The 25,761-nt window shown below is 41.0% G+C and overlaps 1 protein-coding gene across 1 annotated transcript; it reads right to left on the reverse strand.

Moving 5' to 3' along the window:
* Positions 1–5,076: 5,076 nt before the first annotated feature.
* mzt1 (mitotic spindle organizing protein 1) lies at positions 5,077–25,677 on the reverse strand. Its single transcript, XM_043691378.2, has 3 exons — positions 25,487–25,677; positions 9,951–10,096; positions 5,077–7,115 (listed from the first exon to the last, which is right to left on the reverse strand). Exons 1-3 carry the CDS (start codon positions 25,530–25,532, stop codon positions 7,092–7,094), a joined length of 216 nt encoding a protein of 71 aa, XP_043547313.1. The 5' UTR covers positions 25,533–25,677; the 3' UTR covers positions 5,077–7,091.
* Between the last annotated feature and the right edge of the window lie 84 nt (positions 25,678–25,761).

Below are 25,761 nucleotides of genomic sequence, written 5' to 3' on the forward strand. Positions count from 1 at the left end.
GGTTGAGCAATTCATCAACTTCACCAACACATTCCACCCTGACCTTAAATTTACCTGGACCATCTCTGACACCTCCCTCCCCTTCCTGGACCTCTCCATCTCCATTAATGACGACCGACTTGACACTGACATTTTTTACAAACCCACCGACTCCCACAGCTACTTGGATTACACCTCTTCCCACCCTACCTCTTGCAAAAATGCCATCCCGTATTCCCAATTCCTCCGCCTCCGCCGGATCTGCTCCCAGGAGGACCAGTTCCACCATAGAACACACCAGATGGCCTCCTTCTTTAGAGACCGCAATTTCCCTTCCCACATGGTTAAAGATGCCCTCCAATGCATCTCGTTTACATCCCGCACAGAATGCCCCTGGTGCTCACCTTCCACCCTACCAACCTTCGCATAAACCAAATCATCCGCCTACATTTCCGCCACCTCCAAACAGACCCCACCACCAGGGATATATTTCCCTCCCCACCCCTTTCCGCCTTCCGCAAAGACCGTTCCTTCCGTGACTACCTGGTCAGATCCACGCCCCCCTACAACCCACCCTCCCATCCTGGCACTTTCCCCTGCCACCGCAGGAACTGTAAAACCTGCGCCCACACCTCCTCCCTCACCCTCTATCCAAGGCCCTAAAGGAGCCTTCCACATCCATCAAAATTTTACTTGCACATCCATTAATATCATTTATTGTATCCGTTGTTCCCGATGCGGTCTCCTCTACATTGGGGAGACTGGGCGCCTCCTCGCAGAGCGCTTTAGGGAATATCTCCGGGACACCCACACCAATCAACCACACCGCCCTGTGGCCCAACATTTCAACTCCCCCTCCCACTCTGCCGAGGACATGGAGGTCCTGGGCCTCCTTCACCGCCGCTCCCTCACCACCAGACGCCTGGAGGAAGAACGCCTCATCTTCCGCCTCGGAACACTTCAACCCCAGGGCATCAATGTGGACTTCAACAGTTTCCTCATTTCCCCTTCCCCCACCTCACCCGAGTTCTAAACTTCCAGCTCAGCACTGTCCCCATGACTTGTCTGGACTTGTCCTACCTGCCTATCTCCTTTTCCACCTATCCACTCCACCCTCTCCTCCCTGCCTTTCACCTTCATCCCCTCCCCCACTCACCCATTGTACTCTATGCTACTTTCTCCCCAACCCCATCCTCCTCTAGCTTATCTCTCCAGCCTCCAGGCTCATTGCCTTTATTCCTGATGAAGGGCTTTTGCTCGAAACGTCGATTTCAAAGGTCCTTGGATGCTGCCTGAACTGCTGTGCTCTTCCAGCACCACTAATCCAGAATCTGGTGTCCAGCATCTGCAGTCATTGTTTTTACCTCGTTAACTTTTAAATCTGGTCTATCCTTTCCCATCATTATTTTAAAACTAATAGATTTATGGTCGTTGGCCCCAAAGTGTTCCCCCACTGAAACTTCAGTCACCTGCCCTGCCTTATTTCCCAAGAGTAGGTCAAGTTTTGCATCTTCTCTAGTAGGTACATCCACATATTGAATATGAACATTTTCTTGTACGCACTTAACAAACTCCTCTCCATCTAAACCCTTAACACTATGGCAGTCCAAGTCTATGTTTGAAAAGTTAAAATTCCCCACCATAACCACCGTTATTTCTTACAAATAACTGAGATCTCCTTACAAATTTGTTTCTCAATTTCTCGCTGACTATTAGGGGGTCTATAATACAATCCCAATAAGGTGATCATCCCTTTCTTATTTCTCAGTTCCACCCAAATAACTTTCCTGGATGTGTTTCTGGGAATATCCTCCCTCAGCACAGCAGTAATGCTATCCCTTATCAAAAATGCCACCGCCCCCACCCCCCCCACCCCCCCCCCCCCCCCCTCCCTTTCTTGCCTCCCTTTCTGTCCTTCCTGTTGCATTTGTATCCTGGAACATTAAGCTGCCAGTCCTGTCCATCTCTGAGCCATATTTCTATAATTGCTATGATATCCCAGCCCCATGATCCTAACCATGCCCTGAGTTCATCTGCCTCCCCTATTTGGCCTCTTGCATTGAAATAAATGCAGTTTAATTTATCAGCCCTACCTTGTTCTCTGCTTTGTCCCTGCCTGCCCTGATTTTTTGATTCACTTCTTTTCTCAACTGTACCAGTCTCAGATTGATCTCTACCCTCAGTATCTCCCTGGGTCACACCCCCTCCCATCTTACTAGTTTAAAACCTCCCAAGTAGCAGTCTCAAATCTCCCTGCCAGTTTATTAGTCCTCTTCCAATTCAGGTGCAATCTGTCCTTTGTGTACACGTTACTTCTACCTCAGAGGAAATTCCAATGATCCAAAAATGTGAATCCTTCTCCCATACATCAGCTCCTCAGCCATGCACTCATCTGCTCTACCCTCCTCTTCCTACCCTTACTAGCTCATAACACTGGGAGTAATCTAGATATTACTACTCTCGAGCACCTCCTTTTTAAATTCCTGCTTAAGTCTCTATATTGTTCCTTCATAATCTCATCCTTTTCCCTACCTATGTCATTGCCTCCAATGTGTACATTCACCTCCTGCTGGACCCTCTCCCTCTTGAGAACATTCTGCACCCTCTCTGAAACATCCTGGATCCTGGCACCAGGAAGGCAACACACCATTCAGATTTTTCGCTGCTGGCCACAGAAATGTCTGTCTGTGCCTCTGACTAGAGAGGCTTGGAACCTGACATACCCTTCATTGCAATAACAATACCAATAACAAGGCTGTTCGTGCTACATTCCCCTGAGAATCCATCACCCCTACATTTTCCAAAACAGCATACTTGTTTAAAATGATGATAGCCACTGAAGACTCCTGCACTACCTGCCTACCTCTCTTACCTTTCCTGGAGTTAACCCATCTATGTGACTGTGTCTGCAACTTTTCTCCCTTCCTATAACTGCCAACCATTACACCCCCTTGCTCTTGAAAATTCCTCATGCCTCTGTCACTCCAACCGATCCATTCCATCTGATAGGATTCACAACCAATGGCATTTATTGCAGATATAATCCTCTGAAACACGTAAACTCTCCCTGAACTCCCACATCCGATAAGAGCATATCATTTTTGCTTCTTTCAGTCTGCAGACCCAGAAGATAGCACCATCTTCTTTCTCTATAAAACACTGCTCCAGGCTAATTTAATACTTATAGCTTATATTTTTAAGTTTAATCAAGAGACATATCTCAATAAAACATATAATCAAGAAAGAACCCACTCTACTCACTAATGCAGATTTACAGCAAGGGCCCAAGGCCACACTTAAAACTATTCACTTATCTGTCTCTGTGTTGTGACCTCTCCCAAACAGGCTCCTCCGATGTCCAGGGATACATGAATTCAACAGCAAAGACAGTAACTGTGCAGCTTCACTGCTATGTCAGGGAGTGTTACGGGTTTCTTTCTCTCTCTCCTGCACATTGTTAGAAGAATTATGGTCAACAATTTAAAACTCTGAATTAAATCTTCTTTTTCAGGTAGAGTTTCTGTTCAGGTTACAAACAACGACATTTAATGACAGAAATATGTTTTTTTACTTTTTGGGTATTTTTAATTGTGGACTGAAATGAGAAAAAAATTGGCTTTAAGTATGACTATGATTTTTGCATTGTTTGATAGCAAGGAACATCATACACATCATGAACAGTGTTTGCACATCTATGGCTTACAACAGTGGTTGTAGATGAACTGGACCTGAAGGGTTATGTACAAATGGAGTTTTGGTTAACAGCAGTAGCTGGTTAGATTGTTGACCAGTGACCAATTACCAATGAAAAGGGTCTTCTGCCTGCAGAAAACAAGTATTTGTCTTATGTCAACTTGGGTTTAAAAGATGGGTAAATTGTTTACTTTTTAAAATCTTTATCTTTTATAATAACTCGGTATAGTGGGGCTTGATTTACAGCACAGTCTCAATGAGATGTGACATAATTAATTTGTTAAGAAATAAATGGGTGAGCAGTTATCCCAGTTTTTCCTTAAATGTTCTGCTGACCTGAATTTCAGAAAGTTCAAATATACTTTTTGACTCGTTGTTGTCAAACAAACTGCACTGGGAGTAATGTGAAGTTTCATCCTTCTTCCTGCAAACACCCTTTGCATCCCACAGCAAGGCAAATGAATTAACACCATCTCTTTGCCGATAACTCCACTTATGATTATATCTTTTGAACAATTTACCATATCTATTACATGACCTTCAGCCATTCCTTCCACAGGCTCCTGCCAGTGGTTAAGTACATTTCAATCGTCATGAAGCCACAACTTTCCATGGCTTTCCAATGTCTGAGTTTTAACTTTTAAAAAGCTGGTCACCCTAAATATAAAACAACAGCAATTTTCACTTGTATAGTAGCATCGATTTACAAAAGGATCACAGTTTCACAGTGCAGAATCAGAAAAGGAAAACTAGTTAGTGATGCTTAGCAAATTTACATACTACAATGTAAAGATTTGCACACAAAACTGGTTGAGATAATAATTATTTCCTCGGGGCAGGAAAAATATATTTTTAGATAGTCATGTCTAATTTAAACACAAAATTTAGACTTTGCAGTGCAGATATTTTTAAACAGTTACATTTTCATACACATTTTAATTAGATATAAGCTAGTACCTTCACAATGAATACTTGGGTTGCTGTCCTGATTTTTCCTTTCTCATTTGTCTAGAGAGCCTTTAGGCTAGGTAAATTTCAATCTGTTTCAAAATGTTGGATATTAATAGCAGACACTTTCTCTGGTCAGTGTTGTCTTACTTTTCAATATATCTATTACAAAGGGACAGGAGCGAGAGGGGTTAGTGAGAGGAGCTATTTCTTACAGTTCTTTATATTCAGCTGACAGTAAGAATTAGAGTACCAGGCTGTAGAGATACAACTTTAACTTTTCCTCAATGATGCCTACTTTTGTGAAAACTATTTTTTGAATTCATTGAGACAGATTACTAAAACTTTAGTGGATGCAGGGAAAGTATTTTACTGTCTCCACAGTGAACTTAGTTTAAATCCTATACAACAGTGGGATGGAATAATAAAGGACCCTAGCACACAAATTGCTCTGGATTTAAAATCTTTTATTAAAAACGGGTGCCAGAAAGCGCACATCGCATGCACAGAAAGGCAGAAGTTACAATATGGAAGTGGGCCTCCAACCCAAGCAGTCAACATTAGCAGTTACCCTCCACTTGAGAAAATACTTTAAACAAATTTATGTTCCCTGTTTTCATATCCTGTCAGCCAATTGTTTATTTCCTTATCCAATCTTTAAAAATGATGACATAGGAGGAAATTTATATCCAACTCAGTAGTCAGGTTGAGTCTGCCAATGTATCACTTATTTTATAATCCGTCCAATTTTACAAACATACATATCAGCGAGGCACAGTAATAGGTCACTTGGCCACCTGCCATGTTGGAAGTTGAACCCATCTTCAGAGAACATTGGCTTGGGGTTCTAGATCAATAGTCTAGTGACACCTCTGCCTCCAAAGCCTGCTTGGTCATCAATAATATTTGTGCACAATTCAATTATGACCTCAAATTTCACATTCCTACCTACCCCAGAAAACCTTTGGACTTTACTATTTATTAAGCTCAACCAAATTTAATATCAAGCACAACAGTAGAATCAACAATGCACCCCAAAATGTATCCAGTGGATGAGGTTAAAATTACAAGCATAGTTTCGTCTCAACTACGTAGGTGTGACCAAACAAGCAGCTGCCAAGGTAAAGCAAAACAAGAGAGAAAAAATGTGGAGCCAGGAGATGCAGAAATACTTCCAGCTCCATTGCATTCCTGAGATGAATTTGCTTTTGGTAAATTGACAAGCTAACTCTGGAAGTAGGTCAGAAATGGTGAACTTGATGCAATTGTTAAAATTGGGCGTGATCTTCAACTTTGGATACATCTTGAGTTTCTTGGTTTAAGCACATACGTACTTAAAAATATACACCAAGTATGTATAAATAAGAAAAAGCTTATTTTAGGTGTAGAACCTTTAGTTTTGTAATACGTAGCAGAAAATGTACTAATATTGCAATGGTGAAGGCCATTTTGCTTTGAAATCTGACATGGTTATATTGAGCTGAAGCATCAATGCACTTAACATACAGATTATACCAGAAATCAAACAACTTAAATGAAAAGGTTTGTTTATTGAGTTACTGTAATTTTTATCACTGATATAAAATCACATTAAGCTTGGAAATAACTTTAAACAAGAAGAAATTAGGTTACAAAATTGACACACTCAAAGGGCAGAGTATATTTGTACAAAAGCAGTATAAAATCTATGCAATGTTCACAAGCCATAATTCTCAAGTGAATTTGTTAATAGCATCCTACAGGGAAAACAAAACCTGCTGAATCAGCCAAAAATTTGGATTCAGTAAGATTTGATAATCTGGTTTTGCTGAGTTGAAACAGTTATAACATTGTAAGTAATAATATTAATTTGCAGTATTGCAAATGTGATTTATTTGTGAACTAATTGGATTATTTGAACATTTTTAATTTTCAGATAGTGATTAACTGTATAGTTGGCAGTACTTTATAATTCTAAGAGGAAAAGAACAAAGCATATTTAAATAACATTCACAATACCATGTTGGTGTATGAATAAAATATTAGGAGGGGTCATTCCACATTGAGATGAAGTATATTTTGCTACCAAATACAAAAGCCACAAAGAAAAGTTAATTACAATACGTAATAATTACAGTCAAACTTAAAATTGTCATTTTCAGACACATAATCCAAGTTAAATTGTACCGTGTATGGTTTAGTAACCAGCCCCCAGCAAATGGTCAGTGCTTTTCAGATAGCTCCTTTTTAACACAAATGTATAATATGCAAATCAATTTTAAATAGGGATTAACAGATTCATTGTGGACCTATGTAGCAAGAATTTGCATATCAACATCAACAGACTAATCCACAACATTCCATTTTTATGTTCCGTGGTATAAAATGATTTGTATTTGTTTTTGTTTGTTCCATACATTTTTTCATCTCAATGATTTCCAGTGCGACCTGATACAGGTACCAAGATGGGATTCTCTGTCACAAAGGTGATGTCAACCAGTCATATTCTCAGCAGCCTAAGGAGAAACAACATCCAAATTAGTTACAGAACAGACTTGTTACTTTTCTAGTACAATAAATGTGAATTTTTTTGTGCAGTTTTAGTTTTGATATCCTCTTGGCTTATAAGTATATATTAAGAAGTGCTCAATACTGCATTTAAGTTGGTCGAATGTATGACTACAAAATTTAAATTAAGATATCAGGGATTGGTCAGTAGTCATAAAAAAGGATGTTTCTACAGCAGGTAAAACAAATAACAAATTTTAGTCACATTACCATTCATGTAATTTCTGGGTAGAAATGTGTTTGTTCAGGAGCTAGAATTAGTCAAAACATGATTTATGCAAACTAATTTGCCTAAATCAAAGTAGTGTAAAATATTGCAATTCTTTATGCTCTTCTTAAAAAAAAAGTTACCCATGAAAACACATTTCACTGGGGAAAAAATTATTCCTTTCAGAAAATAACCTTCTTTCCCTGCTACAGTGATCAGACACTAGGAATATAGTACAATGCATTCGTTTTGTACCCTAGCTCCTTTGTTAGATATTCTCACACCATGATTTTACATTTGGGTTCAGATCCATTGAAAATACAATGTGCATTTGACTTGATATGTGCCAAAATGTGGCATATTGACCACAGCAGAAAGGGATATTGAATTATCAGACACAGCAGTTAGTTCAACGTTTTGAACCGGTGTCTGTATTCAACAGAAGCTGCATCCTAAATCTATTACATGGCTATTTCAAGGCATGGTAATCATCATTGGATTGACACTCTACTCTTACCTGTGTATGTTAAAACCAGCTCTGTACCTTGATGGTACTTCAGACCCTGGTTCCTTCAGAAATGTGGAGCATACCTGAAATACAACTGTTCCTTTGTAGCGCAAATAGTCAGAGGAAGTCAAACTATGACCCTTTTTTACAACAGTAGATGCCATATTCTGGTAAGTTTAAATGTTCCATGACTGTTGAGAATTATTCATTAATCATGGTTGGCACGCCTTTGTTTAGTGTGAACCCCGAGCTCAACCCTCATCCTTCCCAACAGTGATCAACCTCCTCACCACTTTCATCCGTGGCAGTGATATCACACTACCAAATCCCTGCCTCATTCTCCACAACTCTAGATTCCTCTAGCATTAACCAGACAGGAATCAGGGATTCCAGAAGGTATGTCAGGACAGCCTGGCACAGAGTGGGATAAACCCTATCTGCCTCCAGTAGGGAGAATGAGGATGAACACTGAACATGATCAAGGGGTGCTGAACATGGTTATGGAAAGATTGAACCTTGCTGTGGGTATTGTAGAGTGCTTTAGCTCTTTAGTTGATTTACTGAGAGTTACAATGATAGACATTTATAGTCAACCAAGTAAGTGCAGGGCAAACTGCCAAAATTTGCATTGTTCTGGTTAATTACTGAGCAGAAACTGACAACTGGAATTTTAAACCTCCCATGCAAGTACCACAAATGTTTGCTGGTTGTGTCTTCCTCAGGATCCTGAGGGGCATTAACATCAGAAGAGACCTCTTCTTCTATCAGCAATGTGGTCATATGCCATAAAATCATGAATCCTACTGGCAGTGTAAACAATTTTTCTTGGTTACTCCATCAAAACCATTCTTAATTTGAAGACATCTAAATCTCCCCTCACCTTCACTTTATAAATTTACAAAGATATTACATCTACCGCATTGGCCTTATCTGTACTTTGAATTTTTTTTTTGAAAGGAGTAACAAAGAGGCTATTCAACCATGACCTTCCATTCTGAAATTCATGCTGACTATTCTTTATTTCATTTCTAGATTTAAGTACCAGTTAATTCTTTTCTCAGCACATTGCTCTCAGTGTCAATTGTTGTTCAACCATGTAGATCTTCTATCCCAAAATCTGGTTGCAATTCATTCTTAGGAAACTCAACTTACAGGTCTATGAATTGCATGTGTAGTGCAATATTTCACTGCAAAGATATGATTGATTAGATTTTCTACAATGTGAAAACATTTGACCCAACAAGTCCACACCGATCCTCCAAAGAATAACTCACCCAGACCCTGCATTTACCCCTGACTAATGTGCCTAACACTATGAGCAATTTAGCATGGCCAATTCACCTGACATGCACATCTTTGGGCTGTAGGAGGAGACTGGAGCACCCAAAAGAAACCCATGCAGATACGAGGGGAAGAATGTGCAAACTCCACACAGACAGTAACCATGGCGCTGTGAGGCAACAGTGCAAACCACTGAGCCACTGTGCTGCCCCAAAACCAACACATTGCTTTTCTTCTAACCACATTCTTAATTGTTGTATTCACTCAAAAAGATTCCTGAAGAAGGGTTTATGCCCGAAACGTCGATTCTCCTGCTCCTTTGATGCTGCCTGACCTGCTGCGCTTTTCCAGCAACACATTTTTCAGCTTCACTCAAAATGCATCTATATAAACAATCTTCTTCCTCAAATACAAAACAGGAATTAAGAGCTTACTGGTTCCTCCAACCATATCAAGTTTGATAAGTAAACGGTGACATTTTCACTTGTATAAAACAAAAAGCCTAATGCCAAACTAGCAGATTCATTCAATCGAATCATCTGCAGGGCTTCTGCTACTTTATTGATTAATCTTTCTATCACAGGTTTTATATCCATTAACCATCATACATAATTATTTTGTTGCAACAAACAGGTTCTCCAGGTATAACCATCAGTCCTCTATAAGGATGGACTCAGTTCTAAAAGATGTCAGAAAGCTGACACAGGTGTTAAGGATCAAAACACTTTTTTCCACTGAACAATTCTGCAATTGCATCAAATTTTATTGCACATCAATCTTTCTTACTTTGAGTGAATCAGTAGCCTTTCGCAGCTCCTTAATAACTGAAGCCAAGGCTTCAGGATTGATCCCTTGTTCACAAAGTCGGACACAAATTGAGAGAGACTCCATATCAAGACCAGTATTCAGCAATCTTGAGATTTCAAGAAGAACTGAAAGAAACAGATAATAATTGATAACACGATAGCAACAAGTATGAGCCATTTGCATTGGCACGTACCTTTTAATCTCAAGGTATCCAAAAAGTTATTTAAAGCCAATGAAATTGCTATAAAAGCTAGGAAATGCAGAAAACAATTTACATACAAAAAAGTTCCAACATAGTAACCAGATAATGGTTTTGGGGTGAATACTGGATAGGTTATCGGTGAAAATATCTCAGAGCTCTTCTTCACATTTACTCCATGGGAGCTTTATAGTCACCAGACAGGCCTCAATATAACAGTTATCCTCGATTTTATGTTCGAATCTCTGGAGAGGGACTTTACAACCATGCCCCCAACTGAGACACAACTGTCATTTATATACTAGCAGCTTACTTTGTTATAGTACTGTTTGCTTCAGCTCTGCAGACATCTGTATTTCAAAACTCATTACAGTCACTCTGAAGACCTTTTGCTGCACTTCAAATCAAAACACGACTGCATTAACTAGGAAAATTCTCAAATACATCAACATTACTTTACACTCTATGTGAAGCCAACTGACAGAAACATCAAGTTTGAACTTTCATGAATAGTAGCTCATAATTGGAAGAGTGAACAAAGGGAGTGTTCATACTCAGTCACTGACAAATCAACTTGATGAAATAATGTGACAATTTTAAGATAACTGCAAGTTACTTAAATGTGCAAGATGATTACAGACTAAATTGCTTATGCATGTGAAAGATTACTGGGAAATTCCCTTCAGGAAGTAATTCAAGACAAAAAAATTATAACTCTGTAATAGTAACTATCTCAATATATACATTAGCCAAGCATGAGAGATTTGCTTGCTTTGATAAAATGAGCAGACTTTTCTCTCTGAATAAAATAATTTCCGAAAGCATTCACAGGCCTCAAGCATTTCATTAAAATTATTCACTAACCCCTCAGGTGATGATGTTACAAACAGATCAATAAGTACACTAATCTCCTCCTCAGGTCCAGACAATAAGGTCCACTTAAGAAATGGTCAGTTCACACACCTTACCACACAATAAAGGCTCATTATCCTATCCCAAAGGGGAAAAAGACAGGAGCAAAACACTGCTTTTTATAATATGCATTCTGGATACTTGCCTTTTATCAACAGTTATTATATTGAAAAGAAGCAGTTCCCAGGTCAGGGATGACAATAATGTTAATGATCAAAGTATAAATAGTGAAGCATCTCCTTCTTTACTACTCCAGTTTCAGATGATTTGCTTAGTATTCAGGGAAGAAGAGAGATAATTACAGAGTATCTTATGGGGCTGCTCAATTCTGAAATAGGGAACTGACCAGAAAACTTAAATGAACAACTATCTGGCTCTGTTATTTACCAATGAATATGCCTACCAAGTTTGAGAATGTTGTCCCCATTGAATGTAGTTGGATCCCATTCTCACAGTAACTTGCAGATATCACTAACAGCCTGAACTTAAACTGGATGACTTCTATCTGCTCTCTGGTATTTCTCTATCGTAAGGAGGCAAGTTACATCATGAATATAAAGAAAGGGATAAAAGAAAAGACTTCTGGCTGCTTCTTCAAAAAGCAGCAACAAGGCTCAAGGGCTCTTACGCACTGGCCAGCTATGGTCTCCCTTACTGATTCATCAACATAGCTACAGATGAAGGCATAAGAGTTATCTAATTACCCAACAGGAATCAACAAGACACTGCCTACTTGGCTTTGTCTCAATGGTCTCAGGACTATTAGCTGCTGTAAGACCCTTATACAAAAGTGGGAATACTGCCAAATGAATTTTATTATCTGTGCCTGTTGAGCAGACATTCCAAACATCGAAACATTTCTAAAATGCCCTCTATTAGCAGCCATGTCGCACTGAAGATCTTCAATTCCACAGCCCAGCCAGCATAGAGCAGCGGGGAAGGAAAATGGAGTGAAATGACAGGATAATCCCACTTTCCACATCTGCAAATAATCCCATTTCTCTCTCACAACATGGGACCTTAATAACACAATTAATATGTACATCAGCCTATCATTTGGTTGGTATCATTATTCAAGAAGATGCGATAGGGATAAACCAGGAAACTACAGGATAATGTAGCAGGGAACTGAGTGGAAAAAAATTCTGAGGGACAGATTTAAACTCCATTTTGGAGAGACAAGGAGTAATCAAGGATTACCAACATGGCTTTGCGGGGCAGGGGTTCATGTTGATTGAGTTTTTCCAAGGGGGTGACAAGGTGGAGAGTTGAAGATAGTCCAGTTGGTGGTCTACATGGACTTCATCAAGACTTTTGACAAGGTGCCACATTAAGACCGGTCCAGAAAGTAAGAGCTCATGCAATCCATGGCAATTTGGCAAATTGGAGCCAACACTAGGTCAGTGGCAGGTGGGAGCCAGTGATACCTGTGTCCATTGATGCACCACAACATTTGTTGCTGCTTGAAGTGTACATCAATGATCAAAATATAAGTGTAGTAGATACGATCATTAAGTTTGAAAATGACATGAAAATTGTTGGTGTGCGAAATAGCAAGGAAGAAAGTCTTAGAATAAAGGACAATATAAACAGACTAGTCACACAGGCAGAATATTAGAAATGGAATTTAATACTAAAAAGTATGAGGTGAAGTACTTGGGAGGACTAACAAGAGAAGGGAATTCACAATGAATGGTAAGTACAGAGGATCAGAGGGACTTGATAGTCCTGGATAGCATTAAGGAATGAGATATTTGCTTATGATTAGGTGTACAAAGTGTTAGTTAAACCACATTGTGTGCAGTTCCAGTCATTGCACTAGAGGGAGGGCACACAGATTTATCAGACTTTGCTTGAACTGGAACACTTCAGCTACAAAGTGAGACTAAATATGACCATAACACACAGGAGCAGAAATTAGGCCAAGAGGTTTACAGGAGATTCAAGTAAAGCGTCTTCACCCACAGGGTAAGGGATATTTCGAATTCACAGCCTAAAAGGATGATCAGGGCGGGAACTTTCACAACCTTTAAAAAGTATTGAGGTGAACAGTTGAACCTCCACAGCATACAAGCGATGGGTCAAGTGCTGAAAAATGGAATGAGAGTAGATGGATGTTGATGATCGGTCAGGACATGATGGACTTATAGGCCTCTTTTCATGCTCTAAAACTGACTGAAATGCAGTCAATCTGGAGAAAGGTGATACAGTTAAATTAGAGCTTTATTGAAAGAATAATTAAGACTGGACATTTAAATTTTAAAAACCTTAAAATATTTGAATGCTTCAGATATTTGAAGAAACAACCAAAAGTGGAAGTTCACAGCTTCTGTTAAAAACAAAATATTTTTGAAATTATAATAAATTTCAGTTGATGCTCCCATCACATTTTGTTGAACTAAAAATGTATAACAATTTAAAGTCCTTTAATACAAAGTTCGTGGGAGGAGTGACTATTAAAACTTAAAATGAAAAATGTGGGGTGTTACTATGCACATGAATTAGAAATAGATATGTTCAATATGTGGTGATATACAAAATGTAACAAGCAGATTTTACCAAATGCAGTAGAAACTTTAGATTCATTAACCTTTACATACATATAATTCAGCATGACACTTATATAAGAAATGCTTACAGCAAATGAGATTCCAGAGTCATAATGACTTGCTGTAAGCCACATTCCCTATACTGTATTAAAACATTAACTTCAGTTGCGTGATAGAGAGAATCAAATACTAGCAGCCCTGAGTTAATTTAATTTGGGGTCTAAAGCAATTTGAGCCATGTTTTATGAAACTAGTTGGCCTGTCATAACATTGACTTGGAGGATATGTTGGCCTTTAATGATGGTAGAATGATCCTACGTAATACATGTATTATACAAGGTAAATACAAGAACAATTATAGGATTAAACATACAAACAGATGTTATTGCTTTCCAAAGTCAAGTTTAAAAACAGTGATCAGGATCCTCTGGCCTCTAGATACTTGTTGACCAGAAATACCCTGAAAGTCGCACTATGGGACATCTCGAAGTCCCAAAATACAGACAATGTTGCAATTGCTCAGGAAGTTTAAACCTCCTGCATACAATTAACTAGCTCTGGAACGACTGGGAAAAAAAAGTGACTAGGAGCCAAGAAAGACTGCACATGCTGGAGGTCAGAGTCAACAGAAGCTCAAAGAGCACAGCGAATCAGACAGTATCAGAGGAGCAGGAAAGTCATGTTTCTGGTCAAATCCCTTCATCTTGACGAAGGGTTTCAGCCCAAATCATTGACTTCCTTTCTCCTTGGATGCTGTCTGACCTGCTGTACTCTTCCAGCTTCACACTCATTGGAAAAAGTCAGTCTCAAAGATTTGCAGAGTTCCAATTTGCTTAATTTATCCAGACATCAGTCAGTGGTACTTTCAGCTGATGGGAAATTTTGTACTTTAGGAAACAAAATGTTTGTTCCTTTATACATTTTAAGCGCAAATTAACTGACAGGTGATGACTGAAGTGTAGCTACCTTAAAATAAAAACACCAGTCCAACAATTTAAAAATTGTTCCTTTTACAATCATAGAATCCCTAGTGTGGAAGCAGGCCATTTGGTCCTTTGAGTCCACACCAACCCCTCCAAAGTCCATCCCACCCAGATCCAGCTCCCTACCTTTTCCCTGTAAGCCAAATGCTTTATTGAAGTCCAAATGCAGTACGTGCATTACCCTCAACTATACAGCTGGTCAGTTCTTCAAAAAAGTCAAACAAGCAAGTCAATCATGACCTCCTCTCAATAAAACTGTATTAACTAACTTGATTAGCTGCTGCCTATTCATATCCAATTTAATTATTTGCTCAATATTGCTTCCAATAGTTTCCCACCACTGTGGTTAGACTGACTGGTCTGTGGAATTCAGGTTTATCTCCTGATCCTTATTGAATAACAGTACACATTGGCTGTCTACCAATCCTCTGGCACCTCCCCAGTAGTCAAGGAGGATTTGAAAAGTTACTGCTTGGCATTTCCTCCGTTGCCTCACTCAACAGTCTGGATTACATTTCATCTTGCATTATAGATTTAAGTACTCTTAGGATTATCAGACTACTGTGCTCAGAACCTCCTTTCCGTCGGTGCTAACTTTTTAATTAATGTCACAGTCCTTCTCCCTGATTTCTATACCCACATAATCACTCGCACTAGTGAACACCAATACAAGGTATTCATTTCGAACCGAATCGACATCCCCGGCTCCTTGCACAAATTACCACTACGATCCTTAATTGCCATATAGTTTCCCTATTTATCTTAAAAGTCTTGTAAAATAAGATAGGATTTTCCTGCCATTGTTCTTTTTGCTTTTCTGATTTTCTTTTCAAGTTTCCCCTTGCACATTCTTGAGTCCTCTGTATTTGCTACAAAGCTCCCATCTATCTCTTTATTCAATTCTGTATATTCCTTGATATTCAAGGTTCACAAACACAAAAGTTGATAAAAGCACTGCATGTTCTAAACTAGACAGATAATAGCGAATGACAAGAATTCGGGAGAGAAGGTAATTTGATACAGAGTTTCGTTGAGAGGTCAGAATTAAACACTGTTCATTAATTTCACATAGGAACAGCCATGAATGTTATGGCTCGGTGTCTTGTTTATACAGATTCACTGATGTTAAGGCAAATGTTCTTCATTATCTTATCTTCCCTGCGCACCATTTTCTAGTGTGCAGCAAATGTGTTCTATAATTCAAAATTACATTTTAGTTTAAATGTTTAAGGACAACATTTAAGGCTATAAACTTTCTCATTCCTTCCTTTTGTCATTTCATGACAACGACATAGCTTATACAAGTATAATTAGTCCATTTGGTCAATTTGAATTCTTAATAAATCAAGTGCCTCCTCTGGCGAGTCATCATTCGGAGGAGCAGAGTCTGAAAGATACTGGATTCTAACATGGGAGTTCGAGCATGAAGGTACAGGAGTGGACCAGGGATGATTAACCAAATTCCTCTTTGGCTTAGGGGAAAAGCAATGTACGGTCCATTGCATGCATAAGTGGATGACAATGTATAGCCCTTGGTCTCATCCAAGGAATATCAGTACATCCCATATGATCCATCCACACAGCAACTATAGCCAGCAAGTAACACTCTATCGACATGAATCAGACGACGGTCAATCTTCCCTGGTCTTGACCCGTTTTGTTGATAAGACCTGTGTCGTCAGAAATGTCCTTTGAGAAATCATCGATGTAGGTGCAACATTGTGGGCCAATGACTGAACAAGCACCTCCTTCTTTCGCAAGGAGGAAATCCAGCACTACCAATTCTGAAGCGTCATCATCAGTGTCTCCTGTAACTCCTTGTTCACTAGCTTCAGGGCATAGGCAGTTGAGTTGGCAAGTTTTTCAATATCATATGCAAGGTCACTTATCTGATTTAGGGCCATCTCAACACCCCAGCCAGGAATAAGACCTCCCAGCAACCTGGACCACCAGGTTTGTTGATGAAAGAAGTTGTGTAAGTCCAGTTTTGTTTTTCCTCTACTTTTTGATCAGAACTGATTCGCATGTTGATGGGCGTTCCATTCATCATCTACTTTAGGTACTTCATTGTGGAGGGTAAAAAATGGTAAGGTGTATACTAGGGCACAACGTGTGTACCAGTCATTGGGTATAAATATGGACAGGCTTTGTTTTTGCATAGCCAGTGGAGGCTAAAAGGATTTCCAAGGGTGCATTTCTGTGAGTGAATGACCAGTACACTCAGAGCAAGAGCTGAATCTTGTAAACAGTGGGTGCTACCACTTGAACCAAGGCCTCATGATCCAGTGGTAGGGATGCTACCACTGCATCACAAGAACCCCAGTTCCTCAGGGTAGGAAATCTTTGTATTTTCTAATCAATCTGTTCAGAGATGTTATAGCACAATTCCAGAGCAGGTGGGAGTTGAACCAAAGCCTCCTGGCTCAGATGTAGAGACACTGGCACTGTCTCACAACAGCCTATTTTTCAAATCAATCTGGTTAGAGATGTTAGTACACACTTCTGGAGTAGGTGGGACTTGAATCTGGGCCCCTCAGTCCAGGAAAAGCGACACTACCACTGTGTCACAAGAGTCCCAGCTCCTCAGGGTAAGTATTTTTGTATTTTCCTAATCAGAGGTGTTCTTGTACATCTCCGGAGCAGGTAGGACCTGAACTCAAGCCTCCTGACTCAGAAGTAGGGACACAGTGTATGCGTTTTGGGCAGAGCTCAAAGGAAGGAGATTTGTTCCCACCCAGGATCAAACTGTGAGAGGCGAACATGATAACCACTACATGATCAAAACTGTGCCAGGTCCTCAGGGTATTGGGCTAAGCCAAACTACATTCAGCTGCTTTATCAATCACCTTTTCATTCAGAGACATTTACTGGTGACTGCATGTGATCTGTTTAATTCACAATTGCATAGATAATTAAGTAGCTGTACATACATGTAGCAAGACCAAGACAACGATCAGGCTAGTGCTGACAAATGTTAAGTAACGTTCACACCATAAGTGCCAGCAACAATTTTCAGAATCTATTTCCCCCATCCCATATTCAATTACATTATGATCATCATAGAAGGCACGACTGTTACCATTTCTGTAAAAACATAACATTTTAAAAAGTGCTAAAATTCTGAACTGCAGAATGAACTGAGTTTTCAATGTTTATTGTAACCAACTACAAATCAAGACAGATCAAACATTAATTACGAGGTAATTAATTAATGTATAGAATTAAATTTAAAAAAAGGTATTTTAGTATCTCATAACTCCTTATGTGTTCTCTGTTCAAAGGCAGGTCCTTCACTAACAGCAGCTGTCCCATAATATGAAGCTAAATGGGATTGTTTTCATTTGCTCATAACATCTTTCACTGTAATAATCCAGGACAGATATTCTCTTCTTTGCTCTTTTCCCTGAAAATCTTCCAAGTCTGATTCTTAAATGTGTCCAGTCTCTAACTTTTCCTAACTATGTTGAAGAATTCACTCTGTTCAGCACTTCATTTCTAATTCACGTCCAGGTGTTTTTTCTCCCCACAATTTATTCCAAACCCATGCTTCAAAGCTATTTAGCAAGTTGATCTTCTTCTGCAAGTTCTGAATCTCTCATATGTACAAAATAATGCTCCAAACCAAACTCCCGACAATCACTCAGTTATGTATTACATTTTCTGGTTAGCAATCATCTTTTATCAAATGTGGCCCCTTTCATTGCCATTCTTGTTCTCATTTCTTTGTTGCACCTTCCATGTACAGATATGGGAAATAGGAAGCCTTTAGAAAGGAGATAATGAGAGTCCATATACATATCCCTGTTAGGGTGAAAGGAAAGGCTGGTAGATGCAGGGAATGCTGGATGATTAAAGAAACCGAGGGTTTGGTTAAGAAAAAGAAGGATGAATATGTCAGGTATAGACAGGATAGATCAAATGATTCCTTTAAAGAGTATCAAGGCAGTAGGAGTATATTTAAGAGGGAAATCAAGATGGCAAAAAGGGGACGTGAGATAGTTTTGTCAAAAAGGGTTAAGGAGAATCCAAAGGGTTTTTACAAATCCATTAAGGACAAAAGGGTAACGAGGGAGAGACAACAGGGCCCCTCAAAGATCAGCAAGGCAACATTCATGTGGATGGAAACGTGTTGCTGGAAAAGCACAGCAGGTCAGGCAGCATCTAGGGAACAGGAGAATCGACGTTTCGGGCATTAGCCCTTCTTCAGGAATGAGGAAAGTTGGTCCAAACCAAACTCCCGACAATCACTCAGTTATGTATTACATTTTCTGGTTAGCAATAATCTTTTATCAAATGTGGCCCCTTTCATTGCCATTCTTGTTCTCATTTCTTTGTTGCACCTTCCATGTACAGATATGGGAAATAGGAAGCCTTTAGAAAGGAGATAATGAGAGTCCATAGACATATCCCTGTTAGGAGAATTTCCTCATTCCTGAAGAAGGGCTAATGCCCAAAACGTCGATTCTCCTGTTCCCTAGATGCTGCCTGACCTGCTGTGCTTTTCCAGCAACACATTTCCATCTCTGATCTCCAGCATCTGCAGACCTCACTTTCTCCTCAAACATTCATGTGGAACCACAGAAGATGGGGGAAGATACTAAACTAGTATTTTGCATCAGTGTTTCCTGTGGACAATGACATGGAATATATAGAATGTGTGAAAATAGATGGTGACATCTTGAAAAATGTCCATATTACAGAGGAGCAAGTGTTGGATGTCTTGAAATGCATAAAGGTGGATAAATCTCCAGGACCTGATCAGGTGTACCCTAGAACTCTGCACTAAGCTAGGGAAGTGATTGCTGGGCCCCTTGCTGAGATATTTGTATCATCAATAGTCACAGGTGAGGTGCTGGAAGACTGGAGGTTGGCTAACATGGTACTGCTATTTAAGAAAGGTGTAAGGATTAGCCAGGGAACTATAGATCGGTGAGCAAGATGTTGGAGGGAAAGGCAAGAACTGATTAGGGGTAGTCAACATCGCTTTGTGCATGGGAAATAATGTCTCACAAACTTGATTGTTGCTTCTTCAAAAAAAACCAAAAAGAGGACTGATGAGGGCAGAGCAGGAAATGTAATCTATATGGACTTCATTAAGGCGTTCGACAAGGTTCTCCATGGAGATTGGTTAACAAGGTTAGATCTCATGGAATAAGGGAGAACTAGTCATTTGGATACAGAACTAACTCAAAGGCAGAAGAGAGGGTGGTGGTGGAGGGTTGTTTTTCAGACTGGAAGCCTGTCACCAATGGGGTGCCACAAGGATCAGTGCCGCATCCACTACTTTTTGTCATTTATATAAATGATTTGGATGCAAACATAGGAGGTATAGTTAATAAGTTTGCAGATGACACCAAAACTGGAGTTGTGGACAGCGAGAAAGGTTACCTCAGATTACAACAGGATCTTGATCAGATGGGCCAAAGTGCTGAGGAGTGGCAGATGGAGTTTAATTTAGATAAATATGAGGTGCTGCATTTTGGGAAAGCAAATCAGAGCAGGACTTCTACACTTAATGGTAAAGTCCGAGGGAGTGTTGCTGAACAAAGAGACCTTGGAGTGCAGGTTCATAGCTCCTTGGAACTGGAGTTGCAGGTAGATAGGATAGTGAAGGCAGCGTTTGGTATGCTCTCCTTTATTAGAGAGAGTATTGAGTATAAGAGTTGGGAGGTCATGTACAGAATGCCGGTTAGGCCATTTTTGGAATATTACATGCAAGACTTTTCTCCTTCATATCGAAAGGATGTTGTGAAAGTTGAAAGGGTTCCAAAAAGATTTACAAGGATATTGCCAGGGTTGAGCTATAGGGACAGGCTGAATAGGCTGGGCTGTTTTCCCTGGAGCAGAGGTTGAGGGGTGACCTTATAGAGGTTTATAAAATCATAAGGAGCATAGATAGGTAAATAGACAAAGTCTTTTTCCTGAGGTGGGGAAAGTCCAGAACTAGAGGGCATAGGTTTAGGATGAGAGGGGAAAGATTTAAGATCTAAGAAGCAACTTGTTCAAGCAGATGGTGGTGTGTGTATGGAATGAACTGCCAGAGGTAGTGGTGGAGGCTGGTACATTTGCAACATTTAAAAAGGCATCTGGATGGGTAAATGAACAGGAAAATTTAGAGGGATATGGGCCAAGTGCTGGCAAAAGGGACTAGATTAGGTTGGGATATCTGGCCGGTATGGATGTGTTGGTCTGTTTTTCTGCTGTACATCTCTATGACTTGATATATTTTGATTGCTGCAATTCTAATTCTTTTTCATGATGCATTGAGTGGCAGCAATCTACAACAAGGAATCCCTTTGATCCAACTCATCTATGCCGACCAGTTTCCTAAATTAATCTAGTCCGATTTGACAGCACTTGGCCCGTATCCCTCTAAACCCTTCCTATTCATATACCCATCCAGATGACTTTTAAATGTTGTGATTGTACCAGCCTCCACCACTTCATCTGACAGCTCATTCCATACATGGATCACCCTTTACATGAAAAGATTGTCCCTTAGGTACAATTTTAAACCTTTCCCCTCTCACCTTAACCTATGCCCTCTGGTTCAGGACTCTAACCCAGGGAAAACAACATGTCGATTTACCCTACCCATATCTCTCATGATTTTATACACATTTATAAGGTCACCCCTCAGCCTCACACGTTCCAGGGAATGTGGACAACTAGTGGCTCTCGATGGGCTGGTTGTCATAGAAGAGATGGAAATGTGTTGCTGGAAAAACGCAGCAGGTCAGGCAGCATCTAGGGAACAGGAGAATCGACGTTTCGGGCATTAGCCCTTCTTCAGGAATTCCTGAAGAAGGGCTAATGCCCGAAACGTCGATTCTCCTGTTCCCTAGATGCTGCCTGACCTGCTGCGTTTTTCCAGCAACACATTTCCATCTCTAATCTCCAGCATCTGCAGACCTCACTTTCTCCCCATGGTTGTCATAGAAGCCCTTGTGATGACAGGGCCTGCAGTGTGGGGATGGATACCTAAAATCATTGAACCCAATATTGACTCCTGAAGGCTCCAGATGCTCAAGCGGAAAATGAGACACTGTCTTTCGGCTTGCATTGAGCTTCATTACTGCAGCAAGCCTGAGACAGTGACGTTAGCCAGAGTACACCTGTTGTAATTGCAGGTAATGAGAAGCTCAATCAATTTTGCAGACAGAACGTAGGTGTTCTGCAAAGTGATCATCCAATCTCTATTTTGTTTCCTCAGTGTAAAAGAGACCACATGGTGAGCAGTATAATAAGTTGAGTGAAGTGCTGGTAAATCACTGCTTCACCTGGAAGGTGTGTTTGTATCCTTAGATAATAAGGAAGGAAGAGGGAAATGGGCAGTTGTAACACCTTCTGCAACTACATAATAAGTTGCCATGTGGATGAGGGGAGGTTTGGAAGGGGAGTAGTGGACTAAGGTGTCCATGAGGGAACAATCCCTGCAGAAGGCTGACAAGGGAAGGAAGGGGTGGTGGAGGAAATGGTGGTTTTATGATCTTTGAGGTGTGGGTGCTGGTGGGGTGGAAAGTGAGGACAGCGAGACCCTATCGGCTTTGAGCGGGAAGTGATGGGATGAGGGCATCAGTGCGCGAGATGGGTCAGACACAGCAAAATGCCCTGCAGTAGCAGGGAATCTTCGGCTGAAAACAAAGGTGGAATGGAGTCTTTAGGGTGAGAGGGGAAATAGGAATCAATGGGCTTGTAGTGGATATCAGCCTATCCCAAGAAATGAAAGCAAATGTTGAGGAACTGAAGGGAGGAGCTGGAAGAGAAATTGATAAATCTTTCCAATTCTGGATGAGGGAAACAGCACGATGATGTCATCAACATACCAGAGAAAGTATTGTGGGGATGGCCTAAAGTAGGACTGGAACAAGGAATATTCTGTATACCCTACAAAGAGACCGGCATTACTATTTTGCTGATATCTATGGCCACACTTTTGATCTGAAGAAAAGGAGAGGAGTTAAAGCAGAAGTTAAAAAAAAAGTTGTTCAACAAGGAAGGACCTTCTCGGAGGAGTATGGAGGAAGAGAGGGACAGTTCAGGCCTTCTTCCAGGAAGAAGTGGAGGGTCCCAAGATCATCCCGATGGTGGTTGGAAGTGAAAAGGATTGCATGTCCATTGTGAAGAGGAGGTTGGAGCCCGCAAACTGGAAATTCTGAAACTAACATGAAGCGTCAGAAGAATCACAAATGTTAGTGTGAAGGGGCTGGAAAAGGGGAGGAAACAAAAATCAAATCAGATAGGAAGAGAAGAATTCTGTGGGGCAGAATCAGGCAGAAACAGTGGGTCTGCTCAGGCGGTCTTGTTTGCAAATTTTCTCCGTCGCATCTTTTCGGATGATGCCAACTTCTGCAACGGGGCCTCTGATATGCCCACTTCTTTCTCAACTGAGGATTCCTTGCTAGTGGTTGATAGGGCCCTCAGATATGTTGAACCAATCTCCCTCACTTCTGCCCTCACTCCTTCTCTTCCTACCCAGAAGATGGATCAGGTCCCCTGGTTCTCACTTGCCACTCCACCACCATCAAATCCAAAGGATCATAAGCCACCATTTCCACCACCTCAAGTGGGATGCCATCACCAGGTATATTCCCCTTCCCTTCCTTCAGGAGTCATCTGCAGGCTCTGCCATTTTGGGATACCTTGCTGCACTCCATTCCCAATACCTCCCACACCCCCATGGCATTTTCCCATGCAATTGCACAAGGAGTAACATCTGTCAATTTACTTCTTCACTCCTCAGCACAGAAGGCACCAGACACCTTCCAGGTGAAGCAGCAATTTACTTGCACTTCACTCACTCGTCTACTGTATTTTTTTGCCCGAAACGTCGATTTTTGCTGTTCCTCGGATGCTGTCTGAACAGCTGTGCTCTTCCAGCACCACTAATCCAAAATCTGGTTTCCAGCATCTGCGGTCATTGTTTTTACCTACTATATTCACTGTTCACCATGTGGGTTTCCTCTACAATGGGGAGAAGAAACACAGATTGGGTGACCACTTTGCAGAACACCCATTTGTATAAAAATGACAACTTTCGATTGCCTGCAACTTCAACAGTGTTCCTTGGCCAACATTTATGTCTCAGGCTTGCTGCAATGCTCCAGCGAAGATCAATGTAAACTGAAAGAACAGAATCTCATTTTCCACTTGGGGACCCTGGAGCCTTCAGGATTCAATGTAGAGTTCAATAGTTTTAGGGCCTGAGCACCTTCTTCCATGTTCTTTACCCACCCCCACACCCAGGCCCTAACATCACAAGGACTTCTATGACAACCAACCCATTGTCAACTACTAGTGGTCCCCTTTGGCAACTGACTCTCCCAGGCTGACCATTAGCCATTCCTCAGTTACGCCCAACTGCTGTTTTCTCTCGCTCTCTCTGGGCTCCATCTCCACCTATCCCTTACTCCCATTGCCTACCCACCTCATCTTCAGCAGATATGCCAACCTTTAACTCAGTCCAATTAGTTCTGAAAAGGAGTCACCAGATGGGAAACGTTATCTCTGCTTTCTCTCCACAGATGCTGCCAGACCTGCTGAGTTTCTCCAGCCAGCTTCCGTTTTAGAGTTCCAACTTCCACACTTCTTTGTTTCTTTATAAACATCAAAACATGTCCAGATAGTTGTAAGGTACGAAGTGGAAAACATATAAATAAAGACTCATATTGAATCAGATCATATTGATGGAATCATATATAAACACTTGTTCAACTTGGGACAGCACAGTGGTTAGCACTGCTGCCTTATGCCGAACCAGGGACCTGATATCAATTCCACCCTCAGGCACCTGTCTGTGCGGAGTTTGCACATTCTTCCAGTGTCTGCATGGATTCCTTCCAGGTGCTCTGGTTTCCTCCCACAGTCCAAAGATGTGCAAGTTAGGCAGATTGGCTAAGCTAAATTGACCAGTGTCCAGGAACGTACAGGGATTGGGGTGAGAAAGCTCTTCACAGGGTTGATAGGGACCCGATGGGCTGAATCGCTTGCTTCCATACCATAGGATACAATGAGAGGCATAAATTGCATGGGCCTATATTTTTGAACATGCCGAGGTCCAGAACGAGAAGGTGTAGATTTAAGATGAGTGGGAAAAGACTTAAAAAAGAACTAAGGGGCAACTTTTTAACAAAGGGTAGCACGTGCATGGAATGAACTGCCAGAGGAAGTAATGGAGGCTGGTACAATTACAACATTTAAAAGCCATCTGGATGGGTAAGTGAAAAGAAAGGGTTGAGAGGGATATGGGCCAAGTGCTGTCAAATCGGACTAGATTAATTTTCACTGTGCCTCTGTACACATGACAATAAATTCAATATCTGGTCAGCACAGATGAGTTGGACCAAAGAGTCTGTTTCTGTGCAGTACATCTCTGACTCTAAATTAGGGTGACAGGTACTGTTCATGCTTAGATGGCTTTGTCCAGAAACACAAATACGTAAGAAATAGGAGCAGTACGTCATTCCACAGCCCACACTGCATGAATGAAAGCAAGAGAAATTCAGCCCTTTGGGAGTTAAATTTGCCATTTAATGAGGCCATCAATTCTCCTTCACCACAATTCCTGCACTATCCCTTTATCCCTGGATGTTACTTTTAAATCTGCCCCACCCCCTCCCCTCCCCTCCCATCCCATCCATCTATCTATCCGCGAAATAAAACAAAGTACTGGAGAAACTCAGCAGGTCTGGCAGCATCTGTGGAAGGACAGCAGCGTCAACGTTTCGATGCCCTCCGTCTCCCACCCAGGAATTTAGTGCGGTGAAGTAGCAATGGACTCCCTTAAAGGCAAGAAAGATCGGTAGGAGGATCAGAACTGCTCCGGGTGCTAGCCCAGCCGACTTCAGTCACTCGGTTCTCTCACAGACTCACCGTCCATGGTCTCTCTCACCGCGTTCAGATTAGTGGCGTTCGCCATTGCTCCACCTTTCACCCGGAACCACAGCCACCCAGTCCCCGCCCATTACATGTTCACAACTCAAAAAAAATTATAAAAGTCGCCATAGCGGGCGGGGAACTGTGGCTACAAGTCGATTGAAGTGACCGGTCGGTGTCCAGCCGATAGAAACTTGGGCATCTTGTTGTCTCTCTGAGGGCTTTTCTCATGGGTCACAGCGGCCGTTTAGAATCCTAGCGGCCGTTTGAAT

This window comes from Chiloscyllium plagiosum, unplaced genomic scaffold (assembly GCF_037043375.1).
Source record: "Chiloscyllium plagiosum isolate Xiang-an unplaced genomic scaffold, Cpla_swu_hap1 HiC_scaffold_6, whole genome shotgun sequence".
NCBI classification, from domain to species: domain Eukaryota; kingdom Metazoa; phylum Chordata; class Chondrichthyes; order Orectolobiformes; family Hemiscylliidae; genus Chiloscyllium; species Chiloscyllium plagiosum.